A 26397-nucleotide genomic window follows, 5' to 3' on the forward strand; every position below is an offset into this window, starting at 1 on the left:
TTCAAAATACTGCAAACACCCAAAAATACTGCAACCCAAATAATTGCAAAAGAAAAATTCAAAGAAAACTGGTTCTTGGAAAGAAAATATGAAAAGCTCCCTGGTTTGATTACGCTCTTTTTCAGCACTTCTCAGTAATACCCTTGGAACGTGGTATTGTGTGGTCCCTCCCTTCTTCCTTTCTCAGCCCCTCCTCCCCCTCTGCCCTCCCCTCATATGTAATCTCTCCCTCTCTCGCTCTTCAGTCTCTTTGAGATGGATTGAGCTTAATTTTATGCTTGAGTCAGCCTTTCATCTCCGATTAACGAATGGCGCATTCAGTCAATCCTCGTCCGCTTCCACCGACCGCAAGACCACTACACATTTCCAAAAGACGAGTTCCTGTAGCTTCAAAAACATGTGAAACGGGAGTCTTCCACCACACTTTTCACTCGCATCTATGGTTCTCACCCCTCAAGACTTGAAGAATGAGATTGAATGTTTGCGGCATTACCCTCTGACCTCGATTCACACCTCAAAGATATTCGTTCATTGGGACGGGGATTCTTCCAGGTGGTCTTCGATTCTCTAGAGGCCGTGAGCACGGTGCTCAAAGCCACTCCATTGCAGTCAGGTTATAAGAGGATTTTCCAAAAGGCCTTCTGGTGTAGCTCCTCCACAACCTCCTCCAACTATTCCGCCGGCAGTGCCTCAAACTCGTGTCTCTCGGTCCCGGTCCCGTTGCTCCAGTTGTCTCCCATTGGGTCCCGGTTAGTGTCCGTACACCTCCATCACCTATAGATTAGGCGTGGCTCCCACGCACCCCGGCGGACCCAACCACACTAGGGGCTTCGGATATTCCCAAACTAGCTGTGGCTAGTGACTCGCATGATCTTCCTTAGGCCGCGACCTTAGTGGTACTTTCAGGATGCGACCTCACGGAGACCTGAGGTTAGTCCCTGCTTACTTCAGGATGCTACTCCAGACGTTGCCCTGATTGTAGCTCCCTCTCCTAACCCTATCGTAGATCTTTGTGGTCATGGTTCTTCCAAGCAGGCTCATCCTTTGTCCGCGTCTTCCCTCCAAGGCAGAGGTAAAGGGGTTGTACACACCATCTCTCCATTTTCTAGGCCTGAACTTCAAGAATTCCTTTTCGAACCTAGCAGCTGTAGCAGACTCTAGAACCTTCAATTACAGCATGGGCTACTTAAGAACATCCCTAAGCACCTCCCACGAATGGATCTCTTCTCAAAAGATGCACCCTTCAGCAATATGGAATTCAGGACTGCTCCTCTCACTCTTCATAAGAGCAAGTGCTCGAGTTTAGATGGGCTTTCCCCATCATTCTTTATCGCCTGTTGGGATGAGATAGGGGATCACATCCCTTTATCCTTGCTCGGTGTTTGGAACTGTGGTGCTATGCATGGATCACTTATAGAGGGCCTCACCCATCTCATTCCAAAGGGGGATTGCAGAAATTTGGTGTCACAATGGAGACCTATCACTCTCTCGGGCACCTTATATAAAATTCCAGCAAAAGCAATTAGCTTACGATTGCAGCTCTTTCCGTCCAGACCTCATCCCATATGCAGACGGGCTTTGTGCATGGAAGGAGCATTTTTTATAATATTTTTTCTTTTTGGACTATGCAGAAATTAGCCATTCTACTCTTGGATTTTGAAAAAGTTTATGACAAAGTAGATTGGGATTTCCGAGAGGCCATTTGGATTCTCAGATGCATGGATTAGAGGGGTCTCCTGTTTGTACAGATCGGCCCACAGCTGGATACTCATCAAAGGAATGAGGGAGAGAGATTTCAGATTTCTAGATCAGTCCGTCAGGGATGCCCTCTCACCCCTTTTCTTTTTCTCTTTGTGGCTGAAGCTATGAGCATTTTTCTCAGTTCACAAGCTAATTATTTGGGCTGAAGCTTCCCCTGAGACATAATGACGAACTCATAGATATGAGTTGGCAGATGACACTATCGCTTTTTGGGATACCACTCCTCAGACACTCATTTCTTTCAAGGCAGCCCTGGATTAGTTTTGTATTGCAAACAGTGCACATATTGATTGGAACAAATTCAATGGCTTTTGGATCAGTGATGAGGACACTCCAAATTGAGGGGCTAATTTTGGAGTTACATGGATTCAAAGGGGTGTTCCCATCAGATATCTAGGATGCCAAGTCAGTATGGGCATCTCTTCTTCACAGCAGTTTGCTCCACTGTTGGAGAGCATCAGGAGGAAACTCCTCTTTTGGAGTTTGGACCTGGCTTCCAAGGTGGTGGTTGTTAACCAGGTTTTGCCAGCCACGGCATGGTATGTTTGCTCTTGTTGGTGCAGCTCTAGGGATTGCATTACTCAACTCAAGAGACCTATAAGGAATTTTTTGTGGAATGTGCTAGATGGCACCGCAGATACTGTGGCCAGGGCGGCTTGGGAGACGTTGATCCTTCCCACAAAAGAAGGATCTCTCAATATTATAGACCCAGACTTGCAGTGCAAGGCATTACTTTGCAAGTTTGTGGTAAGGGGACTTTTGCCTGGGAGACGTTGATCCTTCCCACAAAAGAAGGAGGTCTCAATATCATAGACCTAGACTTGCAGTGCAAGGCATTACTTTGCAAGTTTGTGGTAAGGAGACTTTTGCCTGGGCAAGAGCCTTGGAAGGATTTCTTTATTCGATGCATACAGGCATGTACCCCTTCTTCAGGCGGAGACTGGGTGGGTAGCTGCTAGCACCAGGTGGATTTTCACTTCAGCCCCTTTCATATCTCCTTCCTCTCCTCTTATGGCTGCCATTCTAAAAACTTGGAGCAGCTTCAGAAATACTCTTTGGAGAATTCCCACACTTTCTCTGGAAGACACTGATAGACAACCTGTCATGTGGAATGAGAGCACACTTGATGAGCATGGCAGACCACTAGGCAGTTCACATTATATGCAATGGTCTAGATGGGAGAGGGGCCCTACTTCCTTTGTAGGATCCTGGAAAGACTTCAAAAATCTTGCGGAGGACCGTAGAATGCAAGTAGTAAATCATCTCTGAGAAAGCGCAGGGAGATTCAGCAGATTTATGCAACCATTCCAATAGATTAATTGAGACGAATGTATGCCCATTTCTTGTTCCACTTGGATGGGAGCTTTCTCGGGTTTGGGCATTCCACTTCAAGTTATTGCTTTGCCATGATCACATCAAAAGGCCTTGGTTTTTTATGTCCAAATGGGAGGCAAGCTGTCTAGATCTTCAAACAATGTTCTTCTAGAGATTGCATTCCAGCCTATCAGGGTCATTGGTTTTGTAGAGCATGGTTCGGATTCTTAGTGGTACCTAGACCCTGACCCACTTCTCTTGGCCATGGGTTCATGGAGATTGTGGCTCTATAGTGGGGCCCCAATAAAGTATTTGCAGTGGGACCCAAGGGAGTGGGAATGGATTGATGGAGGGCATCAAGAGAAGGGCCTCCCCTTCTTTCGATACACTGTAAGTAATGCCGGGAGGTTTTAGATCAATTGCAAAGGTTGGAGACCCTCCAAACCTCCTCATTGGGAAAGTTTTCAGATTTCTATTGATATGCCCAAAAATTTTGAAAGAGACTCTAGAAATCCCACAGGAATAGAAAAATCACTCTATTCTTTTGGCTTTCTAATCATGGTGAATTGCAATTAACTTGTGGAGGTCCAGGTTTGGGGCGGATTCTATGTGTCCTCGTTGCCACTCTGTGGTGGAATCAGTTCAGCATTGCTTATGGGACTACAAACAGGCGAGGATTATCCAGAAAGGGATTGCTAGGATTTTCAACACCTTTGCCCACCACCTTTTCTTCATGGCCTGGGGTTCAGTTGCTTGGCTTTCCCTTTAAGGTCCTCAGGTATTTTACGAGAGGCACGACTCTTCTTCTGCTTTAGTTGAGTCATGCCATTTGGATGACGTACTAGCCTTACCTTTCGGAGCGATACATGCTTCGATGGATTGCTCTTGGAAAACTCTAGCTCGCATTTTAGCGTGGCATATTTGGAAAGCTAGATGCATGGAGACCTTAGATCAATTCCCAAGTCCACCCCTCTCATACTTTGACCAATATTTGGACAGATACTATACATACTTTGATGGCCACTTGGATGAGCATGCAAGGATCTTCTCGAGCGGCCTCTACTAGGAGGGTTGCTTTCGTTAGGCAATGGAGAGTCTCCCCTTTGTTCTCGGAGTCCTCTACAATGTTGCAGTGGCATTTTCAGCCTCAACCTTGGATTTTTTCTACCTCTTGTTGAGGAGTTTTTGGCCATCTTGAGGCCTTATTTCATGCACTGCATGTTGTATTTCTGCTTTGAGCTACCTCTTGCAAGTTTTGTTCATACTTAATAGATGTCTTTTTCTTGGGGGAAAAAAAAAAGATCATGCATTAGTGTCGTGACAATGAACGTACTAGTGGGACGATGAGCATGCAGCATTGAGTGTGAGTAGTTACAGTCTATTTCTCTGATTAAGCATAGAGCATCGTTCGTTATTTCCTTCGCACTTGCTCTTCACAAAAACACCTTATGTTTGTCCGAAGGCTGCACAAGAGCTGAAACGGATGTAGCACAACATAACCCAATCTGTCTGTAATGCACAAGTCCTTCGATGATGGCCTGTCTGTCAAGATGATACGTCTATTGCTAGGCAAAGTAAATTAAAGGGTACTCGCTCGTTGCCTGAATTCCGTCTTGCACTGCGAGCATTGGGAAAAAATGTTCCTTTTTTTCTATTTAAAAACAATGGGTAGACCATAGAAAGCGTGGCAAAATGGTTCATAATCACACTACTGAGAACAACTTCTACAGCTCCCGCTCACAACGCTAATCACTACATAGCATGTCAGACCCAAATCTCCAATCATCCCTCCCTCTTGTGTACTTCCTGTGGCCCGATATTTGAGTCCTGAGTAGCTCTTCCGAATTCTGCATCTCTATCTCATAATCTCTAGCCTTTTCCTTAGACCCAATCACCATGATCCATGCCTGGGGCTCTGATACCAACGGATAAACAAGCAAACAAATTCTGGAAACCACAACAAGGAGAATCATGGGTGATTTGCGATATTTTCCTCCCAGCCACGCTCTATAGCACATTCTCACGATACAAATCATGAAACGTTTCATTTTAAGTGTTTTTTTATTCTGTAGAGCCCCCAAATCTCCCTATATGGGCCTAGATTGCCACATAACCATTTTTAAAGGCCACACTTAGATGTCCCTTTTTACCGCTTCTTGGGATTCGTTTTAACCATTCGCCCCTAGGCACATTTCACAATTAGGAACACCTAGCCCTTAGGCCTTTAGACCCACCTAGTCACGCAAACTGCCCTCACTAATGACCTTGATATAAAATTCCTTTGACCATATACATTAAGCACAATGCAGATTATTTACAATTGCCGGTCCTCTAAAGGAAAAATGCCAACTAACCCTTCCAAGGTCCTATTATCTCAACTTGAGCATAACACAAAAACTTCTAGGATCTATCTATTGCATGTGTCAAGATCAAGGGACAAGAGGGTGAAAATGTAAAGATTTTCACAACCCTCGCCCTGTGGATGAAGAGGACATCATGCTCTACACACCTTAGCAAAAAAGGAGCTTTAGGATAAGCTCTTATGAAACAAGGTCAACATCAAGTTCCTCATCAAATTAAGGGGCCTACCAGATCAAGAGAAGTCTCAGCAACAAGTCACCATTAGACAAAAGTGCCCCATAACAGCTTGTAACTTTAAGGGCAAAAAATAGTTAGGAAGACAGAGCTACAATAAGGTTCAAAATATGACTCAGTCAAAAGGGCTTAGACCTATTAGACATTGGGACTTTGGGGTTTTTTTGTTAGGGAGGGCTCCTAACAGCAAAGTCAAACGGCTGAACGTGGTTGGAAAGTGAAGGGGGTCTGGAACACCACGGAGCACCGTTCCAACATTCCAAAAGGTGTATGGAACACCGTTCCAAGCGTTCAAACTTGTGTTGCATGGAACCACGGTCCAGTGCACGGATGGTGTTTTGGGCCCATAACAGTGCAGTTTTGGCACTCTCTAATCGTCACTTGCTTTCCTCTCAGCTCTACCTTAGCCTAGCAGTGATCGGAAGGGCAACCTTGGTAAAACCAAGGTTATGATCTTCAAAACATCAAAGGCAGTCACGCATAGAGAGCAATTCACCTTAGACAAGTTTAGAGATCATTGCATCTTATACATACCTGGGAGTGCTTTTTTCTAGCCCGATCTTCATGATGAGACTAGAGATACAGGCCCGACTGAGCAGGGGGCTTGCCAAGCTTGAGCACCAGTGCTTTCACTCTCATTTCCAAGATCCCTAGACCAAGTACTCTCTCTTTAATTCTTTGGTCCGTCCACCCGTATGTATAGCAGTCCATGTCCGAGCCCTACTCTATCAAAGGTGTATTAGGCTCAAGCGGAGAGGCTCTATGTTCTTTTACTTAGCACATACAATCCGCAATAAGCAGTCTGAGTTTGAGTTCCTCCTTTTCAGTATAGCCTTGGGGCCCACTCTATTCTGTTCAATTATCACAAGGCTAACGAGGTCACTCAGGAGGATCTCATACAACAGCTACATACATATAGGACCCGGTTAGCACCTAGTGAGCTTCCTATAAAGCTCAACTTTCTACAAAGAGCATTGCCTATAAATATCATAGGAGAGATTCATCGACCCGCCGGGCTACACACGAATCCAACCCCCTCAATCCTTGAGGATCTTGATCGAGCAATTTGTGTTTCTTCCCACCGATTATGTATTAAGACCAGACGGGCTGAGGGCATACCTAGGAAGGACCATATTCCACATTTTCACTCTATGCAATCTACCAGAGGTTGAGTCAAAGGAGCACATCGCACTTAGACATCATGTGTACTATGATATCTGAGGACCTCTACATTCCAACACCACCTCTCAATGAGCCATTGTGGACCAATACCCGCTCTATCAAAGACATCCACCATCAGCTCCCATTATAATCTTTGAAGAACAACCTGAAGGCGTGATCCAAGTTCCTGCACATCCTCACCTCCAGATCCTACTGCGCATCATGCACCATACCACCAAATTCTAGTACAATTATAGTACCACCCACCAGTAGTACTACCAATCCACGTCACAAGCATGCCAAAGTCTTCAAGATAACCAGGCATCAATAGGTCCATCCTATCATCTCCCTCAGAATCTTAGGACAAACCAAGCACTGTCAAGAACCAAGCATCCTGGGTCTGTTTCAACCCATTCCACCCCAAGCCGCATCCGCAACCTCGATTTACAAAATACTGTACAGGAGACCCGTATGGCTGCTCCACAGAACCCTACTCTTTTGAAATCCCTCTATGAACAACAAAAATAATAATAATTTCAAGAAAGAGACTTCTATTAAGTAAGAGAAAAAACCCGCGAGAGCAAGCTCAAAGCGGAATACATCATGAAATCATGAGGATAAATAAACCCCCTGGTCAATCCGACAGTAATCAAGGGAATGTCCACGACAGATGAAATCATCGTGGTGGACATTCTAGCCACAATTATTTTGCATAAATGAGGTGGAAAACAACCAAGGCTGAGGCTGAAAGTGCCACCTCAACCCTGTAGGAGTCTCAGAGAAGAAAGGAGAATCCTTCCATTCCCTGAAGAAAGAAGCCCTCCTAGCTGAGGCTGCACGGGAGTCTCCCTGCATACTCGTCCATACGGCCATCAAGGTATGTATGGTGTCTGTCCAGATACTAGCCAATGTGTGCGAGGGATGAACCTAAGTTCCCTCCAATTACTCTGTGCATCTGGCTCTCCAGATATGTCAGGCTGCTATGCTCGCTAGAATCTCCCAAGAGGTATCCACAAAGGCATGTACAGCTACAAAAGGAAGGTGTGGTATCACATCCAAAGAATAGGACTCAACCTGATGATGTCGAATCAAAATGGCCCAAGAGGAGTTAAGTCTCTCATAGAATACCTGAGGCCCTGTAAGAGAAAGCCAAGCCACTGAGCCCTATGTCATAAAGAATGGGGAGTGGGAAAAGTGACTGAAAATCCTGGCTACCCCCATCCAAATCATCCCCGCCTGTCTACAATCCCATAAGTAATGCCGAATAGTCTCCAAAGCAGAGAGGCAACGAGGGCAAGTAGGGTCGGCTCCGAACCTAGATCTCCAAAGGTTCACTGCAATCCCACCATGGATAGAAAGCCAAAAGAAAAGAGTGATCTTTCTATTCCTGTGGGATTTCCAAAGTCTCTTCCAGAAGCACCCCTACAAATCCGCAATGATATCAAATGTCTCCCAATGAGGAACTCTGGAAGGTCTCCAACCTCTCCTACTGAGCTGGAATCTCCTGGCATTACTCACCGTGTAACGAAAAAAGGGGATGCTCTTCTCTCGATGCCCTGCGTCAATCCACTCCCACTCTCCAGGGTCCCATTGCAAATACCTAATGAGAACTCCCCCGTAGAGCCAAAGCCTCCAAGATCCAGTGGAGAGAAGAAGCCGGGGGTCTGGGTCGAGGAACCACTCTGAATCTGATCCCTGCACCAAAAGACCTACAACCCTGATAGGCTGAAAAGTAGACTCAAGCAAGATGTCCCCTGTAGACCTGAGCAATCTGCCACCATCATGTACACTAAAAACCAAAGCATCCTCATGGGTACCTCGAAAGGCCAAAACCTGAAGAGGAACACCGCCTCTTGTGAAAGTACCTGACCAAGTGGAGCAAGTGAGTTGCATATCATCTATGTCTACCCAATCCGCTGGAAGGGTTAACTCAATCTGCAAGATCCTCCCCGCACTCCCTCTGAGATGTCCTGTCGACTAAGATTTGGTCTCCTCTGGAAGCCTGCGGAAAGCTTTCCATGACTCCAATGATGAGGCGGGTCCCCTCTCCCACCCGGACCACTGCATGTAGAGTGAGGCACCAAGTGGTCTGCCATGATCATCCAATATACTGTCATTCCACATGATCGGTTGCCTATCAATCTCTTCACGAGAGGAAGGGGGAATCCTCCGAAGAGTGCTCCTGAAACTGGCCCATGCTTTCAGTATGGCAACCATGAGAGGGGACGAAGGTGATCTCAAGTGTGCTGCGGTGAAAATCCACCTAATACTGCCCATCCAGTCTCCTCCTGAAGAAGGTGTGCATGTCTGTATGCTGCTAATAAAAAATGCCTTCCACGGCTCCTGCCCTGGCATAAGTCCCCGCACCACCATCTTGCAGATTAAAGCTCTGCACTGTAAATCTGGATCAATAATATTGAGACCCCCTTCCTGTGTAGGAAGGATGAGGGTCTCCCAAGCCACCCTACCTAAAGCATCTAATGTGCCATCAAGCCCACTCCAAAGAAAATTTCTGATCGCTGAGTGATGCAGTCCCTAGAACGGCTCCCTAGAACGGCACCAGCATGAACAAACAAACCAAGCCATGGCCAAGAGGACCTAGTTGACCACCACAACTCTAGAGGCAAGATCCAACTTGGCTGAGCTCCAAAAAAAGGAGCTTCCTCTTGATGCTCTCCAACACGGGAGCAAAGTGTTGCGTGGAAGAAATATCCAAGCCAACTGGCAACCCAAATACCTTACTAGCACACCCCTCTGAACCCAAGTGAATCCTATGTCAAGCCCCCAAACTAGAGTGTCCTCATCACTGATCCAAAAGCCATTGGATTTATGCCAATTTATCTGCACCCCCGCCGCCAAGCAAAATAAATCCAATGCTGTCCTGAAAGAAGTGAGCGTCTGTGATGTGGCATCCAAGTAAACTGCTGTGTCATCTGCCAACTCACTGTCAAGTAGCTCCTCTTCCCTTCTGATGGGAAGTCTCAGCCCAAAGATATCAGCTTGAGATCTAACATAGATACTCATAGCTTCAACCATAAACAAAAAAAGAAAAGGAGCAAAGGGGCATCCCTGATGGACTGATCTGAAAATCTGAAATCTCTCACCCCTTACCCCACCAATAAGTACCTGGCTGTGGGCTGATCTGTACAAAGAGGAACACGTCTGATCCAAGCATCAGTAAAGTCAAAACGTAGAAGGGTGCCCTCCAAAAAACCCCAATCTACTCTGTCATAAGCTTTCTCAAAATTGAAGAGTAGAATGGCTAGATTCTGGCCGCTCTACATGGCCCACTCTGAAGCTTCCCAAAAAGAGAAAATTTTATCAAAAATGCTTCTATTTTGCACAAATCCCGTCTGAGTGTCATGAATAAGATCTAGGAGAAGGGGCTGCAATCGGAGGCTGATTTCCTTGGCCAGAATCTTGTAACATGTCCCCAAAAGTGTGATAGGCCTCCACTGGGACACTAAATTTCTGCAACCTCCTTTCGGGATAAGGTGGATGAGACCCTCTGTGAGCGACCCAGGCATCTCGCCAGAGTCCCAAATGCACTGCAGGGCTGATGTAATGTAGTCTCCAATCATATCCCAAAATGCAATGAAAAAAAAAGGGGTGAGGCCATCCGAACCTGGGCACTTGCCCTTGTGAAGGGCTGAAAGTGCAGTCCTAAACTCTGTGTTGGTGAAAGGTGCATCAAGCAAAACATGCATATCCGGTTTCACCAACAAAGGGATGCTCTGCCAAATAACCTGTCTAGCATCCTCTCTATCCTGTGAGTCAAGATTTGCAGTAAGAAGGGCGGCATAAAAATCTGAAGCTATGTGCATGACGTCATCTGGATCTATCTGTAAAACCCCATGTGAGTCAATAAGTTGGGATACACTCTCTCTACTATGTCTAGGGCCAAGAGTAGAGAAAAAGTGTTTATTGACTCTGCCACCCATCTGAATCCAGAAGGACTCCCATGCATGAAGGCATACTCTGCTCTCTGATCAAGCAATATCTGCTGATGAGCCCTTGCTGCAGCAAGGCGCTCCTGAATCCAAGCATCTGAAGGCCGTTTCTACTCTTCCCTCTGCAAAGCTGCCAATTGGTGGCAAACACCAATCTCACGTCTGAGAATATCTCGTCTCCTAGTACAAGCAACTGAGTGGCAGAAGTCGCTAATACTAGAAAGGGCAATAGCTACATGTGATGGAGATGGCTGCCCATCCTGGACAGAAACCCATATCTGCAGGGCTGCCTCTGTAAGGTCCTCCTCTGTGTACAAGGCAACTAGAATCCTGATGCTGGCAGACCGGCCTCTCAAGTGAGGCTCTGAGATAGCCAGCACAACAGGAAAGTGGTCTGAAGTGGAAACCCTAGCAGTAATGCATACCGATCCACCTCTGTCTAGTGCCCAATCATCTACATAGAATCTGTCAATGAGTGCATGAATAGGCATCTGCTGCCTCGTTCGACCAAAAGAACAGGAGGGATTGTGGCTGAATAAGAAAGGCATTGTCCATCCAAGAACCTCTACCACAGTAGTGAAAAAGGAAGGCATCCCAAGCTGCTCTCTCCAAAGAGTGAAATCCTCCTTCTCTACCCCCTTTTTGGTTTGACGGTAACTCAACCATGTTAAAGTCACCTCCAATCACCCATGAATCCGCAATGGGAGCCCATGAGAGCAAATCCTTCCACATAATGACATGTTCCCCTCTAATGTTGGAGGCATATAGGTTAAGAAAACCAACCTTACGCCCTCCAATGAGGAGAATAATCCACTGAGCCCTAGATGGGATAATGACTCCGTGTCCAACAACTAAGGGGAGAACCGACTGTGAAACTGAAATAGAAGTGCCTCCCCTATTGCCCAAGGCAGGCGACCAAAATGTATGACCAGAAAGCAACTTGCCTGACTTGGCACAATCTCTAGAATCCAGTTTGTGCTCCTGAATAAATAATATATCAATGGAACCCCCAGTAACACCCGGATCAAGTTGATCCCGGATCAACTGTCTGCGGCAGCGATGTGGGACGCCACCTAGGCCCTATATGTTCCAGCTAACAATCCTCATTGACGGGAGGATGTAGAGTGGAACACCTTACCCGATCTAGTGGCAGAAACAAACCCCTCAACAGGGGAAGACCTCCTGCTCGAGGAGCGAGGAATGGAACCAAGTGGCGGAAAATCAACAGGGGAAAGAACCCTGCCACCTGACGCCCTGTCAACACGAAACCCAATCACTAGCTCACCAAAAGTAGAGGGCACAAACTCCTCCTCTGGAAAATCTAAAGCATCTGCCAGAGCTGAAAATGAGTTCCTGTGAATCAGGCCAGACACTGGAGTGCAAAGAATCCCTTCTGAGGGAAGAGGATCAATAGTGTAAACCATCCCCTTCCGCCTATCCAAGGGAGGAAGTGAGGACTGCGCTAGACGATCCTGTGTCTGCACGGCCACGGAGACCTCTACTACCTCGGGGAGAGTGTCTGGCACCGCTGGTTCCAGGGGAGAAGCTACAACCGGAGAGGAGGTCGAAGCTGAAGCGTCTCGGACTGTGTGAGGTGAGACTGGAGGGACAGCCCGAGGTGAAACAGAGTCCACTAGTGTATCCTCGTGAACTGAAGGTGGAATCTGCCCATGAACCGAAACCCACTGGTATGCGGTAGAGTGTGTCTGGCATTGTTGGTTCCAGGGAAGAAGCTGCAACCGAAGAGGAGGTCGAAGCTGAAGCGTCTCGGACTGTGTGAGGTGAGACTAGAGGAACAGCCCAAGGTGAAACAGAGTCCACTAGTGTATCCTCGTGAACTGAAGGTGGAATCTGCACACGAACCGGAACCCACTGGTATGCGGTAGGTGACCCTGCAGGTCTAGAGGCACCGAAGGTAGAAGGTGGCGGTACCAAAGGAGCGCTCAGTCGATGAGGAGCACTCTGGCAAGCTAAACCACCACTCTAAGAAGGATCGCCCTGTCGAGGTCAAGGAGCAGGTAGTGGACCGACGAGCAGGTGATGGACCTGTACCACCCCCCTGTCGAGGCCGTGGGACGGTGGCTATACCAGATGGCTTCTTGGGCCTTTTCTTCTTCCTGGGGCAATCCCTGGCAAAGTGTCCAATGGTCCTGCAAATCTTGCATTGGTCCTACCTACCTGCAATCTCTACTCTCTGGCGAAAAAAGGAACCATCAGGGCGTTGGATCATAACATGGTCCATCATGAGGTTGGGATCCTTGCAGAGGACCCTAACTCTAGGTACCCCATCAGCCTTGGTTGCCTCTGCTGCAGTCAACGACAACCCAGGGAGGGGTGGGATCTCAGCAACTGCACCGAAATACTCCCCAATAACAGAAAGAAGTCGATGGTAAACCTAGGGAAGCTCGAGAAATCTGATGAAGAGCGAAAAGATTTCCTTATTTGCCTCCACTGGGTCGAAACCAATATCGAAGGTGTCAAAGAAGATCTTCATGTGTCCCAGTTGTAAAAATTCAGCTTTGAGCACGGTGCTCGCAACCTCTGGAGTATCAAAAACAACTTGGAAAAAACCTCATCCCAGAAGACAAAGATCTAAAAGGCACGGAGTGAGGTCTGGGGGGAGAGCCACAAGCATCCAATCTCTGGCTTGGGATCTGGAAGGGTGAGACCCAAAGACGCGTGCGAGTAACATTGTAGAGCATTCAATCTCTACGTCCTTCTTGAGCTGCTGCAACTCATCTTCACAAAAAGTAATCGTTTTCGCAGCCGGTGGAGGTGGAGTAGGATTGGCTGACGGAATATCCATCGCCAATCGAGGTGAGGAGGCCGATTCGAACACCTTTGAAGCTCCGTCCGCTCCAAAAATCACTGCGGGAGAAGGAAAGAAGGGGGAGACGGGAAGGGGGGACGGGGAGGAGAGGAGAGAGCTTAGGAGAGGAGAGGGCTGTGAGTCAGGGGTTAGGGAGCAGAGTAGAAGCGAAGGGGGAAGAGGAGAGCAAGGAGAGACGGGGGGGATAGGGAGTGGAGAAGAGGGGGGGGGGGGGGGGGGGAGGCGTAGGAGAAGGGGGCGGGGTAGAGGCAAAGGGAAGGGAAATGAGGGGTAAGGGCGAGGTAGAGGGCAGGGAAGAGGGGAGGAAGGGAGCGGGGTAGAAGGCGGGGGTAGGGAGCGGGGAGGGGGTGTGGTAGGAGAGGAGGGAGCGGGGGTAGGAGGCAAGGAAGGGAGCGGGGGGTAGAAGGCGAGGTAGGGAGGGGGTAGAGAGGAGTCGCTGAAGGGGAGGGGGCGGGCTGAGAGGGAGGGAGGGTGCAGGCTGAGAGGGAGAGGAGAGGGAGGGAGGGCGCAGGCTGAGAGGGAGAGGAGAGGGAGCGGAAGGAGAGGCAGGGAGGGGGCGGGCTGAGAGGCAGGGAGGGCGCAGGCTGAGAGGGAGAGGAGAGGGAGAGGAGAGGGAGCCGAAGGAGAGGCAGGGAGGGGACGGGCTGAGAGGCAGGAAGGGGGCGGGCTGAGACGGAGAGGAGAGGGTAGGGGTGAGAGGGTAGGGGGCGGGCTGAGAGGGAGAGGAGGAGGAGGGTGGGAGGGGCTGAGGGACGGGAAGGAGGAGGGGCTGAGGACGAGGGAGAGAGGGAGGGAGGGGCTGAGGGAGAGGGGGCAGCAAGGGAGCGGGGAGGAGCAGCAGCTCAGGAATCGTTGTGCTCTTGCTCTAGTAGCTCAATTTGTATCTGAACAACAAATTTAAGAAATTGCATCCAGGAAAATTTTGCTTGCCGATGATTTACAACAAATACCACGGTCCATTACCATGCAGAGCTGCACCTATGGAAAAGAGAAAAACCACAATTTACTGTGATGGAGGATCGTCAAAGAGAACTCACATCCTGAAGTAATTCTCTTGTGTGGTAAGCATCAATGAGACTATCAGCTAAAGCTTGAAGAATTACAGGGTCCTCCTCCACTTGAGGCCTCAAAGGGGGTACATCCTGAAATTTTCCATGTACGAAAGCTGTAACTCTTGGAGAAATACGTAACTCATGTTTGTATTATGTACATTGCAAGGTAGAAAGCTTAAAGGAAAGGCTCAGAGGCAATGAAACATTAATAAATACTTAAAAGACATGGGAAGTTATAGCCAGAAATTCAGATGACCATTCCAGCTTCTCTAGACGCATCTTTCTCCTTAGCAGCCGCCCAACGCTGCTCTAGATCACGAACCTTCACAGTGAATGCACGGCAGAGGCAAATCATGTCTGTTTTTTAGTATTTAGAAACTTACACCAGTGGGATGAATATTCCAAATATTGGTTTTGTTTAGCTGAAGGGAAAATCATCTTGGTTCCTTCTAGAAATAGGACGGTTAAAAACATGCTTTCAAAAGAAGACCACAATGAGCAGCACATTAATATATGCTAAATAAAGAACCTTCAGATACCTCCATATAGGCGTGCTCAACTTTTGCTTGCAACTTGCGTTTGGACATTGATGCTAATTTTATTGCATCTGCAGGAAATAATAAGTTTTGAACGATTCAGAATACATTAAAAAACATAGATTTGTATCCATCATCCACTATATTCACAGTGAGTCCTGCTAGTATGTTCTTTACCTTCTAACCCATATTTTCTTTTTGAACAGAGACAGAACTTGACGTTTCTGATCAGATTTATGTGGAGACGTTAGAAGGGTACCAATCCAAGAATGTAAATCCTCATAGTCACGTGCAGCCAGAACATAGTTCATACGCTTTATGATTCCTAGGCCAACAAGTTGCTCTGGTAGAGTTATAAGAAAAACATGCTTGACAGTAGATTGTGATTCAGAAGGGGCTATCCCTACTTTACAGCCTTGCAACGGGATCACCCCTGTGGGTTCTGATTGCTCCTGGACAGAGTTCCTTAAAGCATTAGAAAGAGGATGCCCCCCAAAAACTCATGACAAAGGAAGAAAACGCATATTGGAAGAAAATCTTTGAATGATCAATTTTAAGACTAGTTTGATTTTTTGCATGTCTAGAAGGCCTTATTCAGTAAATTATTTTGCTTAAGAGCGATGCTGCAGACCTGCAGTATTTTTAGACAATCTTATGCAAGAAAAAAGCTATATCATCTATTCAGGAAAATCATCTATAAACTCCCACATCTTTTCACAGAGAGCTAGGCGCCAAATGAGGAACAAGCATGTTAAAAACTCGAGCTATGGTGATCATGCACACACGGTGCTACCAAAACTACTCTCAAGCACCATCACTACTATTAAACTCTGTGTCCACGCTTTGAGAAAATGATAGAAGTCAATTGCAATATAATCCCTAAATTTTTGACTGATGGACATTGAATCATTGCAGGTGTGTCCTGAAGATGTTTGATGCCTTCTGGCTAGGTTTAGGTCCTGACTTTTAATATCTTGGAAATGGTCACGTCAGCTCAACACAAAAGACCTCTATGTGTCACAAAGCAATGACAAACTGGCTGGAGCTACCTCTATACAATGATAAAGACCCACTCCCCTATTGGGCTGAGAAGCCTGGACACCACACGGTGCCTTCAAGAAGGCCCAATAAATCTATCATATGCCTTCTCAAAATCTAGAAGAAGGATCACGAGAGGCTGAGTCTCCTAATGCACCCAATATATGGCCATTAGAAACGTTATCCAGGATAAACAAAACTTGTTTGTGTGTCATGGATGATGTCTAGGAGGAGTGATTGAAGCTGCAGCTGCAGGCTCAAGGCCTTAGCTAAGATCCTCCAATAAGGTAATTGGTCCCCACTCACAAATGACAGTCATATCCCTCCATTTGGGCACCAATTTGGTCCAGCCAACAACGGCATCTAGCTTGAATTGAAAATCTTCTAAAAGGCCACGCGAGAAGGGTGATGATCAGATCCCAGCCACAAGAAAACAGGTGGAAAGTCCTCTCCTGGGCATTTCTACACCGGGAGAGCCTTCAAGACCTCAAGCTTCTCCTCATTGATAAAAGGGGTCTCTAATTGTCGCATCATGAGTGGGGTGACCATTGAAGGGTGTATGCTTAGACCTCTTCCCTTGCCACCGCCACTTATGTGGCCCCTCTACCTAGAAGAATTGTCTAGTTGGTCATCTCCATAATCTCTTTTTGGTCCAAGTGAAGCTCGGTCGTTGCTGATCTAAGTCTCATGGTTTGGAGAAATAGACATATCATCGTCCCCCTATCAGACGTGAGGACCAAAAAGAATACTTTGCATGTTTGGCCTCCGATGGGTGGAGATCCCGTCTCGCACACTCATGCTAGTCAGCCAACCATGGTGAGTCTGGCCCCTGGTCTCTAAGCCACTCAATGGAAGCAAGGTCCCTTTATACAGATCGCTCTCTTTGGTGACGGGCCTGTTGGTGGTTGAGAGCCTGTGCCTAGAGCTTTCGTTGCTCCTATATATGGAATCTCTTGTCCATCGAGCCCATCCATCTTATGAGACAGTATCCTCAACTGTCCAAGTCTACATATAGCCCTAGTGTTCCTCCTACAATAGATCACCTGACATCCTTTCTTCCCTCTAAAAGAATCCCTAGCGTGGTTCTTCTAGGCACAATACAATGGGAGAACGATCTGACCTCACCCCAGCACCAAGCGCCAAATTTCACGTAACTATGTATGACAAAGCTTGGGACCCATATTCTGGCTTATTTCAGAAGAAGGTCAAGTCCCCATTTGTAAGCCCCTGAATGAGGAGCATGGGGGAGTGACATCTGTAGAGAAATAGGAGCTCTTGCGGCAGAACTGCAATGGCCTTTATGGTCTCCTGTTGAGGTAAAACTATTGCATGAGTCGAACCATCTACAGGCAGGGTGTCATAAGACAGCCTCTCTATCTAGGGAGGCTGGAGACTCCAGGGGTTCCTCGGCCACTCGGTATCCAAGGAGGAATCTGTCATGGATTGCTCTTGCGCTTGCTGTCTCCTTTGGGCCCTCTTTTAGCATTCTTTGTTGTGTACTTAACCTTCCATAGAAAGGGTTTTTGTAATCAAAATATGTATATATACTGTGGACTTTGTGCGTGAAAACCTATGTTGGCTTGACTGGGGCCTTTCCTTCGAGGACTAGTAGTGACCAATCAAATCCTTCACTTGAAGAGGCCAGCCAAAAAAAGAAGACAAGCTTGGCCAAGTGGCCCATCCATCTATAGCGTGTGAGCACTGCCCTGGTCACAGGATCCTCCAAGATTGAGCGAACCTTTGGTATTCTATCATCAAAGAGTACAAAGGTTACTGTCATTGGGCCCTGTAGCACTCTGCCAAAGCAAGCTCCTATAAATGGAAGAATGGCTTTGTACTCCTTGGGGAAATTTAGAAGAGACGACATCTAACTTCCCCACTAGGTATTGTCAACCGCTCTCGCCCACTTCAAAGGTTTCTTGCTAAAGGCTAGAACATACACATAAATATTTCTTGTCCTTGCCTTCGCACATGAACACATCAAAGAGTCTGCTTCTGCTTTGTAGCTACACAGCAATTAACGGTGGGCTACGCAATTGATTCCGAAGCTCCTTCTCTTGACTATCGAGCCCTTTGCCTTCCCACTCATCCTTCAGGTAACCCACCAGTTTGTGCTATGTCATGCTTCATCTTCATCCACCTTGCAGAAACAGGATGATGAAGACTTAGTCAACAAGGATTTTTCCATCTCCAACCCTCCAAAACCAGATGAACCTTCACGAGGCTTGAGTAGGATCACACCGTGAGGCCTCTAGGGCCCAAGTGCTCCTTGATGATGAGGAAGGAGGTCTATGCCCCCCCCACCACCCCTTTACCCACGACTAACCAGACAGCAGCCAACCTGGAGCAGGCTGCCACCAAAACAGCCAACCAAAACAGATAGGGCATTGCCTGCATTTCTAACACCCGTTCTTCAATTCCAACTCTCTTTTACATGATGCAACACATCATAAGGCTGAATTTTACTTTGACCCAGCCAGTTCCATGCAACTCTGTTTTCGATTTTGTCTACTCCTGCTGGTCTCCATGTAATATGCCATATCCTTTTGCCTTGAAGATCATTGCAGACTCGTGCTCTCTTCTCCCTTATGAAGGCTATACTTGATAAAATTGCAATGTTGCTTTTCTCTCCACCAAGACACACCTGCAACTAGGATCCTTTTTGCTTCCTGCATGCACATTACCATCTTGACATTGATTCCTTACTGTTCTAAGCCACCTCCACCTTTTGCTTCTAATTTGTGAATTTACTGTGCTTTCTTATGTGAAATGGCTACAGATGTTTGAGAACTGATTCTTTCCGGTAAACTGCAAAAATGATTTGATCTTGAAATAATTGATTGCTCTTTTTTGAGCTATCCTGTTCTGAGCAAGTTATTGAGTCTATTCGGTGGAGTGCATAAAAGTCATGTTCACAAATCTGGAAGCTTGGCTTCCAATCCTATGCTCTTGATAATAGAAATATCAAGAGGATTGGAGGGGTGGCCTTGTTTTGACACCTAACTTGGTGTAGATGTTTCTTTTTACATTAAGATAACTAAAAGATCCTCTATTTCTGGAAAAATAAGGCAAGGAGATTGGGGAGGGGAGCGCAAAGCAGGCGAGGATAGCTGGAAGGAAACGGCATTGAATCCCTAAGCGCCAGCCCCATGGAAGTCTCTACATCTTAGCAATGGGGTTAGCTAAAGGAGAACAATTGTCAGCTGGGTGGTCGTAGTCGGTCATAAGGCAACTTGTAGTCCCTCCTCGGAAGTTGCATTCCTCAATCCTAGGAACAGAAGTGCATCATCCTCTGAAAACTACTCAGTAACAGATTATACCTTTCCTTACGATCTTTCTCTATCTATTTGCCCCTATTTCTAGCTTATGAGTTCCAGCCCACCTGTTTTTCCTGTAATGTCGTCTATCCACTAGCTTTGGTCTGCATAAATCACCAAAGACCAACTTACAATGCTAGAGTTTTAAAACAAATATAATTGGTACCAGTTCTGTGATTGCCTCCTTCCCCTTGGACCAGTCATCCCTACTTTGTACCACTCTTGACTTTCAGTTGCAAGTATCATTACTTTTGAGTAAGAGGTGGATGATTCCGATTGCTCCCCTAATGGGAGAAAGACGAGGGGTTTTGTACCTTTTATTCCCAACTCATCTTAAAAAATCTTTTTTGCACAGTGTGCCACATTCATAAATGGCTAAGCAACGAAAAGTAGTTATTGTTGGTAAACTGAAAGGAAAGAGTAGAGTGGACACAAATTCAGAATACTTGCATATAGAATGAAGAAGAGTGAGGTCCTTATGTAGGCACCTCTTACATGCTCACTGACATCACTGATGACTTCAGAGCTCCACAATCATCTCCTCAATCTGCTCCTAGATTCTCTCAATCATCCTATGTGGCTTACCACCACCTAACTGTGCTTATGGGCACCTAAATGTGCCTCTAGCACTCACACATAGAAACCAAGGTGTGCCTGAGGCATACACCTTGAGATATCCCAACAAACCCCCCCCCTCAAGGGAATGCCTCAGGCTATGTCAAGGATACAACTAGCACAAGGTGTCTCATGCCATCTCATGGTGGTCGTGGATCTATCAATGGCTAGGATCTCAAGATAGCAAGGGTTCCCATGGGTGTAAGGTAAACAAAAAGGGATACAAAAGACCTTTCAATGGTTATCTCCCCTGCATGTACATGCACACAATGTCTGCAGGAGGTACCATGGAGCAAAACAGATACACATGGCCTACATCATAAGGTGACCAGAGGTGTTTACAAAACACACAAAACACAATAATTTATTTCATTCATTTTGGAGGACTATCCAGGCTGAGTACCTTGACTCAACATAAAAAGAGAGATCTGGAGCATACATAGAGATGATTTAAAAAGCATAATCTTCAAAGGATGCCTCATCTTGTGGAGGCACATTAACTGAAAGTAGATTGGCATTTTCTGTCTTTGAAGTTGCTTCCTTTTTTGCTCTGCAAAACTTCTCATGATGATTGTTTTTGCCACAGTGTTTGCATGGATTGATTTTGAAGCAGTCCTTTGAAAGGTGATTTGTCTTCCCACAATGATTGCAAGGTGAAAACTTGCCCTTCTGGATTTTTATGGCATAAGCTGTGTCATTGCCTTTCCTGAGCTCCATGTGCCTTTCTTCTTCTTGGAGAGCATAGATAATATCTTCAAGATTAGGATTAGGAAGATTTTTCAAAGTGGTAACAATATGATCATAATCTTCAGGCATACTCTTAAGCAACACTGCCATAGCATCATCTGTAGTGATAGGAGAGTTGATAGAAGCAAGTTGAGTCATAAGACTCCGCATGTAATTGACATGGGCTGCCAAAGGAGTGCCACTAACCATCTTCAATTCAAAGAAAGAGATTTTAAGTGATAATTTTGAGATGTGAGAACTAGCACCAAAAATCATGTCAAGCTTCTGCCAAGCTTCTGAAGAAGACTCTAAGTCAGAGATGTGATGAAAATAATCATCTCCTAAAGCAAGAGCAATGATACCATATGCTTTCTCCTCTCTAGTGGGATCCCTTGCTGGGAGTGTCGGAGCTGAGGATTCTCCAGCATTGGAGGCTGTAGAAGAAGAAGTTGAAGTCGGTTTGACAAGTCCTAGAGGTTTTCCCTCATCAATGCAAATTTCACCTTCATCTGCCATGTGTGGAAGCCCTTTCCATTGAACTTATCTATATTCAATATGGTAGCCATGAGAGGGTCTAACCCAGGTATTGGGCAGTGTCTTCTCTCTTACAAGGCTAGAATAACAACTAAAAGGCTTCAAAATATAAGCATTTAATGTAGCAAAGACTAGTGACCAAATTTCAATCAATGATGCTTTTTCTTACATGCTTCACAGAGGTAGCTAAATGAAATCTTTCCCATCAAAACCAGGTATAGCAACTCAAAGCAAAGCTGAAGCCACAGTTGTACTGATGTTATTGAAAACTTCAAAAACTCAGAAATGCTAGAGTAGCATCTTATGTAGCATCACTTTCAAAAAACTTGTCAAAACTGTCAAAATCAAAGGACTGAACTTGGAGGGCTTGTATCTCACTCCCTAGAGCAAAGGAAAAGGGGGTTTCTGAGGCAAAAGAAAGCTTATATACCACAGAAGGTCCACTGAGGAGAAGGGGCGCAAATTCGCGTCAGAGCGCCATAGCTTGCCTCTTGATTTTCGACTGGTTTTTCTCTGTTTTCAGCTTGAATATGCAGCCATTGCTGCTTAGATTTCAGCACAAGATAGCTCAAGGTATGGAGAAGCTCCCTCTGAAAGGAATTAGAGAAGCATGGAGCAGTCTCAGAGAAAACGCAGGAAGAAGAGTCGACGATCTGCGTGAAATGACGACGAGCAGAGGCAGTGTTTCTTCAATTCGTTGCAGCCAAGGGTTCGCCCCTTCGAGGTGTATCTCCAGCAGGAAGGGCGTGGAGAATGGCAGAGAAACGGAGGAGAACAGGCTTACGTAAGATTTGGGAAGAAGAGGAAGAGATGGTGAAGAAGAAGATGGAGAAGAAGATGATGATGTGGCAGAAATGGGATCAAGGGGGATCAAATGGCTCTGATACCATGTTGGTAAACTGAAAGGAAAGAGTAGAGTGGACACAAATTTAGAATACTTGCATATAGAATGAAGAAGAGTGAGGTCCTTATGTAGGCACCTCTTACATGCTCACTGACATCACTGATGACTTCAGAGCTCCACAATCATCTCCTCAATCTGCTCCTAGATTCTCTCAATCATCCTATGTGGCTTACCACCACCTAACTGTGCTTATGGGCACCTAACTGTGCCTCTAGCACTCACACATAGAAACCAAGGTGTGCCTGAGGCATACACCTTGAGATATCCCAACAGTTATACCAAAGCGGTCCAAGACAAAAGAGAGAGACCCTAAAATGTCAAACCTTTTAAAACTTGAGGGACCACTTTGTGCATCCACAGAGAATAGTTAATTCAATATCAGCCTCTGTAAATTTAATCGCCCCTTACAGTCATGACTTCTCAACTTCCATCTTTTTTGCTAGATGAGGTTCTATGTGTTTCACTAGGAAAACATGTGGCAAGTTCTTGAAACTCCATTGGCAGATTTGTATTGTGGTACAAGCATTTTAGTTTGGTAAGGTTAAAGCAGTCTGAAGTAGTTCTAAGCATTCAGTTCTAAGGCGGTCTGAAGTAGTTCTAAGCTTTCGATCTAAACAAAGGAAAAAGCAACACTGGGTTTGGGTTTCAACTTACAGCTAACTCATCGACAGAAACAAACCTATTGCTTTGCTAATATTCAATGCATACTGGCGTTATGGTTATTTATTGATGAGTGCCTTGAACGAGAAAACCCCATGGCCGTATTATCACTACATTGTACACTAGCATTTCATAACTTGATATGTGATTAGACCAAGAACTTGATTTTAAATCTTTGTGATTCCCAATTAGCGTTACTTTAATGCATCTGAATATAGTGAGCTTCAAAAGAGGATTTCAAAGGGCTCACCACACTCGTCAAAACTTTAAAGTAGAAAAGATAGCAGTCCTTGATGACGAATTGGCGTTTTTTCCACGATTTTATCTCCCCTCCCCTTTTTAAGAGTGTTCCCGACTTGTCTGGTTTGGCCCACAGCAAAGCCTTTCCATCGGACAGGAGCAAAAGGATTTGTTAGAATCAGCTTATTATTGAACTACGTTACACAATAAGTGTTTCCTCACGAGGAAATGATCAGCACCTTGTTGTCCATGTTCCAAACGCCCGTGGAAATGATCTGTTTCTAGTGTGAAGAGACAAGTGGATCGCAACTAAACAACGGCTTAAAGGGTGGGGTCCTGTAAAATTCCTCCCAATATACATCAATCTTTGTCCATCACTCTCTCATTTATATGATCCATTCCTATCTTCAAATGGCTGCTTTTGATCCTCCTTCGCGATCTTGACGAAGATGGCATGCTGCAGGACTGACACAGTGAATATCACAGCCTCCAAGCCTGTGACTTCTTGATGGAGCGCCGTAGCCTCTACTGGTTACTCATTGAGACAAAACGTCTGAAGAGCGATGGATCATCATGGTCCTATGGTAGGGATTCGTGAGAAAGCCTGCGATTGTAAACGGTAACATTTTATCTTCAATTCACGTATGTTGTGTTTCTTGGGCATGCATGGAACTGAGTATTTTTTGGCCGAGTGAGAAAATAAAACCTAATAATCAATTAGTTGGTGTGGTATATGATGGCAAAATATTTAGGCATTGAAAAATGGGATAAAGGGGAAGGGCTTGAATTAAAGAAAGGGGGGAGGGGGAGGGGCAATAATTAGTCTTAAGTGGGGGAAGGGGAGAGCTTGAATTAAACAAGGGTGCATGTATGCACGAAAGCACTTGGCTCCAACTTGTGGGTTTAAGAGGCCTTTAGACGCTATCGATTGTTTAGTAAGAAATAATAAAAAAGAAACGCTTTCAGGACTCGCAAGATCCATTAGGCTTTGCCAAGGTTCTATAGTTATTTGCATGCTCTCACACTGACTGCAACGCCATTGCCTTTTTTTTTTTTACTATAATTTAAAACTAAGGTAAATCGGCATTATTTTTCCTTGAAGGTTTTACAAATGATACTTGCAAAGTTTTGATGTCAACTTTCTTGGGGTTTTTTTGGCTTTATTTTTATAAACAGATCCAGTAGACAACAATCTCTTCATCGGCATGCATAAAGCCCGTTTGGAAAACAGATTTTTTTTTACAGGGCGAACCAACTTTTCTGGCAAAAGGCTTTTTAGATAGCTTTTTTTTTTTTCAGGCAACGGCTTCATCACAGTTAACATGCAAACTGGCTTTAGCGCCTTGCTCACAAACGAACACTGGTGATCTGGATGAGCGACCGGAAAGCTTGAAGTGATTTAAAGACTTGTAGTTGAAGGAAGCCAAGGCAACGTTTTATGAAGATCTCAAGCATGGAGGGAGAGTGGAGCCCCTGAATTGATTTATAGCCATGTTGAAGGGGGATAAAAAGCACACACAAGCTAAAAGCTGAAAAGCCAACGCCCACACACAAGCTAAAAGCTGGAAAGCCAACAGCCATTTAAGAGTCGAGGTTAAGAATTTTAGAAATTCCTAATAAAAATTCCTAGAAACCTAAGAATAATCACAAAACTCCCACTTAACTCAATCCTGAAGCACTGCCTCTAGGAGAGCCAGTGTTAAAAAAGGGGGGAGGGGGAGGGGCACAGGTGAGATTGGGCAAGCATTAGTATTATAAGGGAAGGGGTACACAATATTACATTACAGCTTAGTAATAGGGCCAGGGTAGGGTTCACGCATGGGAAAAAGAAGGTTTTGGGTTCGAATCTTTTCATGGAACCCCCCCTTGGACATAGTCCATGCATAAAATAAATTAAGCCATGGAGAAACATTAAATAAATTAAGCCACGGAGAAACATAGGTTAATTAAAGCATAAATAAATTAAGCCATAGATAAACATAGGTTAATAGGGGCCCCAGTTGGTGAAAAATGGTATTAGCTAGTGAAAGATGGGGGGGAGGGGGAGGGATTAAGAAGGAAGGACAAGTTGCCACATGCCTTACACAAGCATGTAAAGATATTTCCATATATTTCCACCTCCCTGGTTACCACGTATAAAGAGACTCGGCCAGTGTGGGGGTTAAAGGTCACTGTGCCTTTACCACGGTTATGTACAATACTCAAACACGTATATAAACGAATGAAAAAGAAGATTAGGGTGTTTTGCACCCACCAAAACTTGTGTGGCTCTCTGTTTCTCTTTCTCCCTCTTCCGTTCCGCTTTCGTTGAGAGCACTCTCAACTGGTATCAGAGCCCGGGTGATCTAGCTGAGCGTGCGTGAATGCCTGGAAGCTCAGCAGCTCTGTGGGAGGAAGGAGAAGCTCTGTGGGAAGCTTTGTGGGTGATTTTACTTGCATCCGAGTACGTAGAGGCCTTAAAGGAACCTTTGAAAAAGTCACTTTGGTTTTGCGAGTGGTTTTGAGAGGATGTTAAGTGTTTTCAAAGAAAAAGTCATTTTTTGAGCTTTTTCCTATTTTCGTTCGATGACAGAGACTCCGTATTGACTTGTAGAGGCAACCATTGCCTGCTTTTGGTGTCCATTTTACTTCAAGAGCTTGGAAACACCTTCATTCTTGAATTTGGGATCATTTCGTTGGATTTCTAACTCACTGTGTCAATTTCAACGTTTTTCTGCCTGGGTATTGGAACTCAAGTTTGGAGCAACCATTTGCAGATCTGTCAGTAGTTCCGGTAGACTCAGGAGGTCCTAAAACTTCTATGTTACTCATCATTCGCACTTCGGTGGAGTTTACAAAAACGTTTCTCAGTCCGTGTCTTGGATCCAGTGATTGGGACCACGGTTTCCAAAACCGTCTGTCCCATTGCGTTTCGGAAGCCTAAAAATCCCTACCTATCAGTTCTTGCGCGATTCGGTGGAGTATTTTCAGAGTTATAGATCTCTATGTATTTATAGGCCATTTGGATGCATTATGATCCTTATTGGATGCACTGATAGGCCCAGATTGCCTTGTGGGATGCTATTTTTTATGGACGCTTTGCACATGAATGCTATTTTATGCCGAGTTTGACACATTGCAGGTGATGCACTGATAGTGTTATGCTCTCTTGGATGAGATATTGT

The 26397-nt window shown here is 45.6% G+C and overlaps 1 protein-coding gene across 2 annotated transcripts in view; it reads right to left on the bottom strand.

Moving 5' to 3' along the window:
• The window catches only part of LOC147898948 (uncharacterized), a 78736-nt gene extending 54910 nt beyond the window's left edge, over positions 1-23826 (bottom strand). For both annotated transcript variants that reach the window (XM_087378637.1, XM_087378638.1), the window contains exons 1-6: positions 23473-23826; positions 23244-23375; positions 15459-15651; positions 15203-15270; positions 14920-14985; positions 14649-14753 (exon numbers count right to left, since the gene is read on the bottom strand). In XM_087378637.1, the coding sequence (XP_087234763.1) occupies positions 14649-14753; positions 14920-14985; positions 15203-15270; positions 15459-15651; positions 23244-23375; positions 23473-23484 (576 nt within the window). In that variant the 5' untranslated portion in view covers positions 23485-23826. The remainder of the gene's footprint in view (positions 1-14648; positions 14754-14919; positions 14986-15202; positions 15271-15458; positions 15652-23243; positions 23376-23472) is intronic.
• Between the last annotated feature and the right edge of the window lie 2571 nt (positions 23827-26397).

This window comes from Dipteris shenzhenensis, chromosome 8 (assembly GCF_047967505.1).
Source record: "Dipteris shenzhenensis isolate YYH24624 ecotype China chromosome 8, Dip_SZ_1.0, whole genome shotgun sequence".
In the NCBI taxonomy this organism is placed as follows: Eukaryota; Viridiplantae; Streptophyta; class Polypodiopsida; order Gleicheniales; family Dipteridaceae; genus Dipteris; species Dipteris shenzhenensis.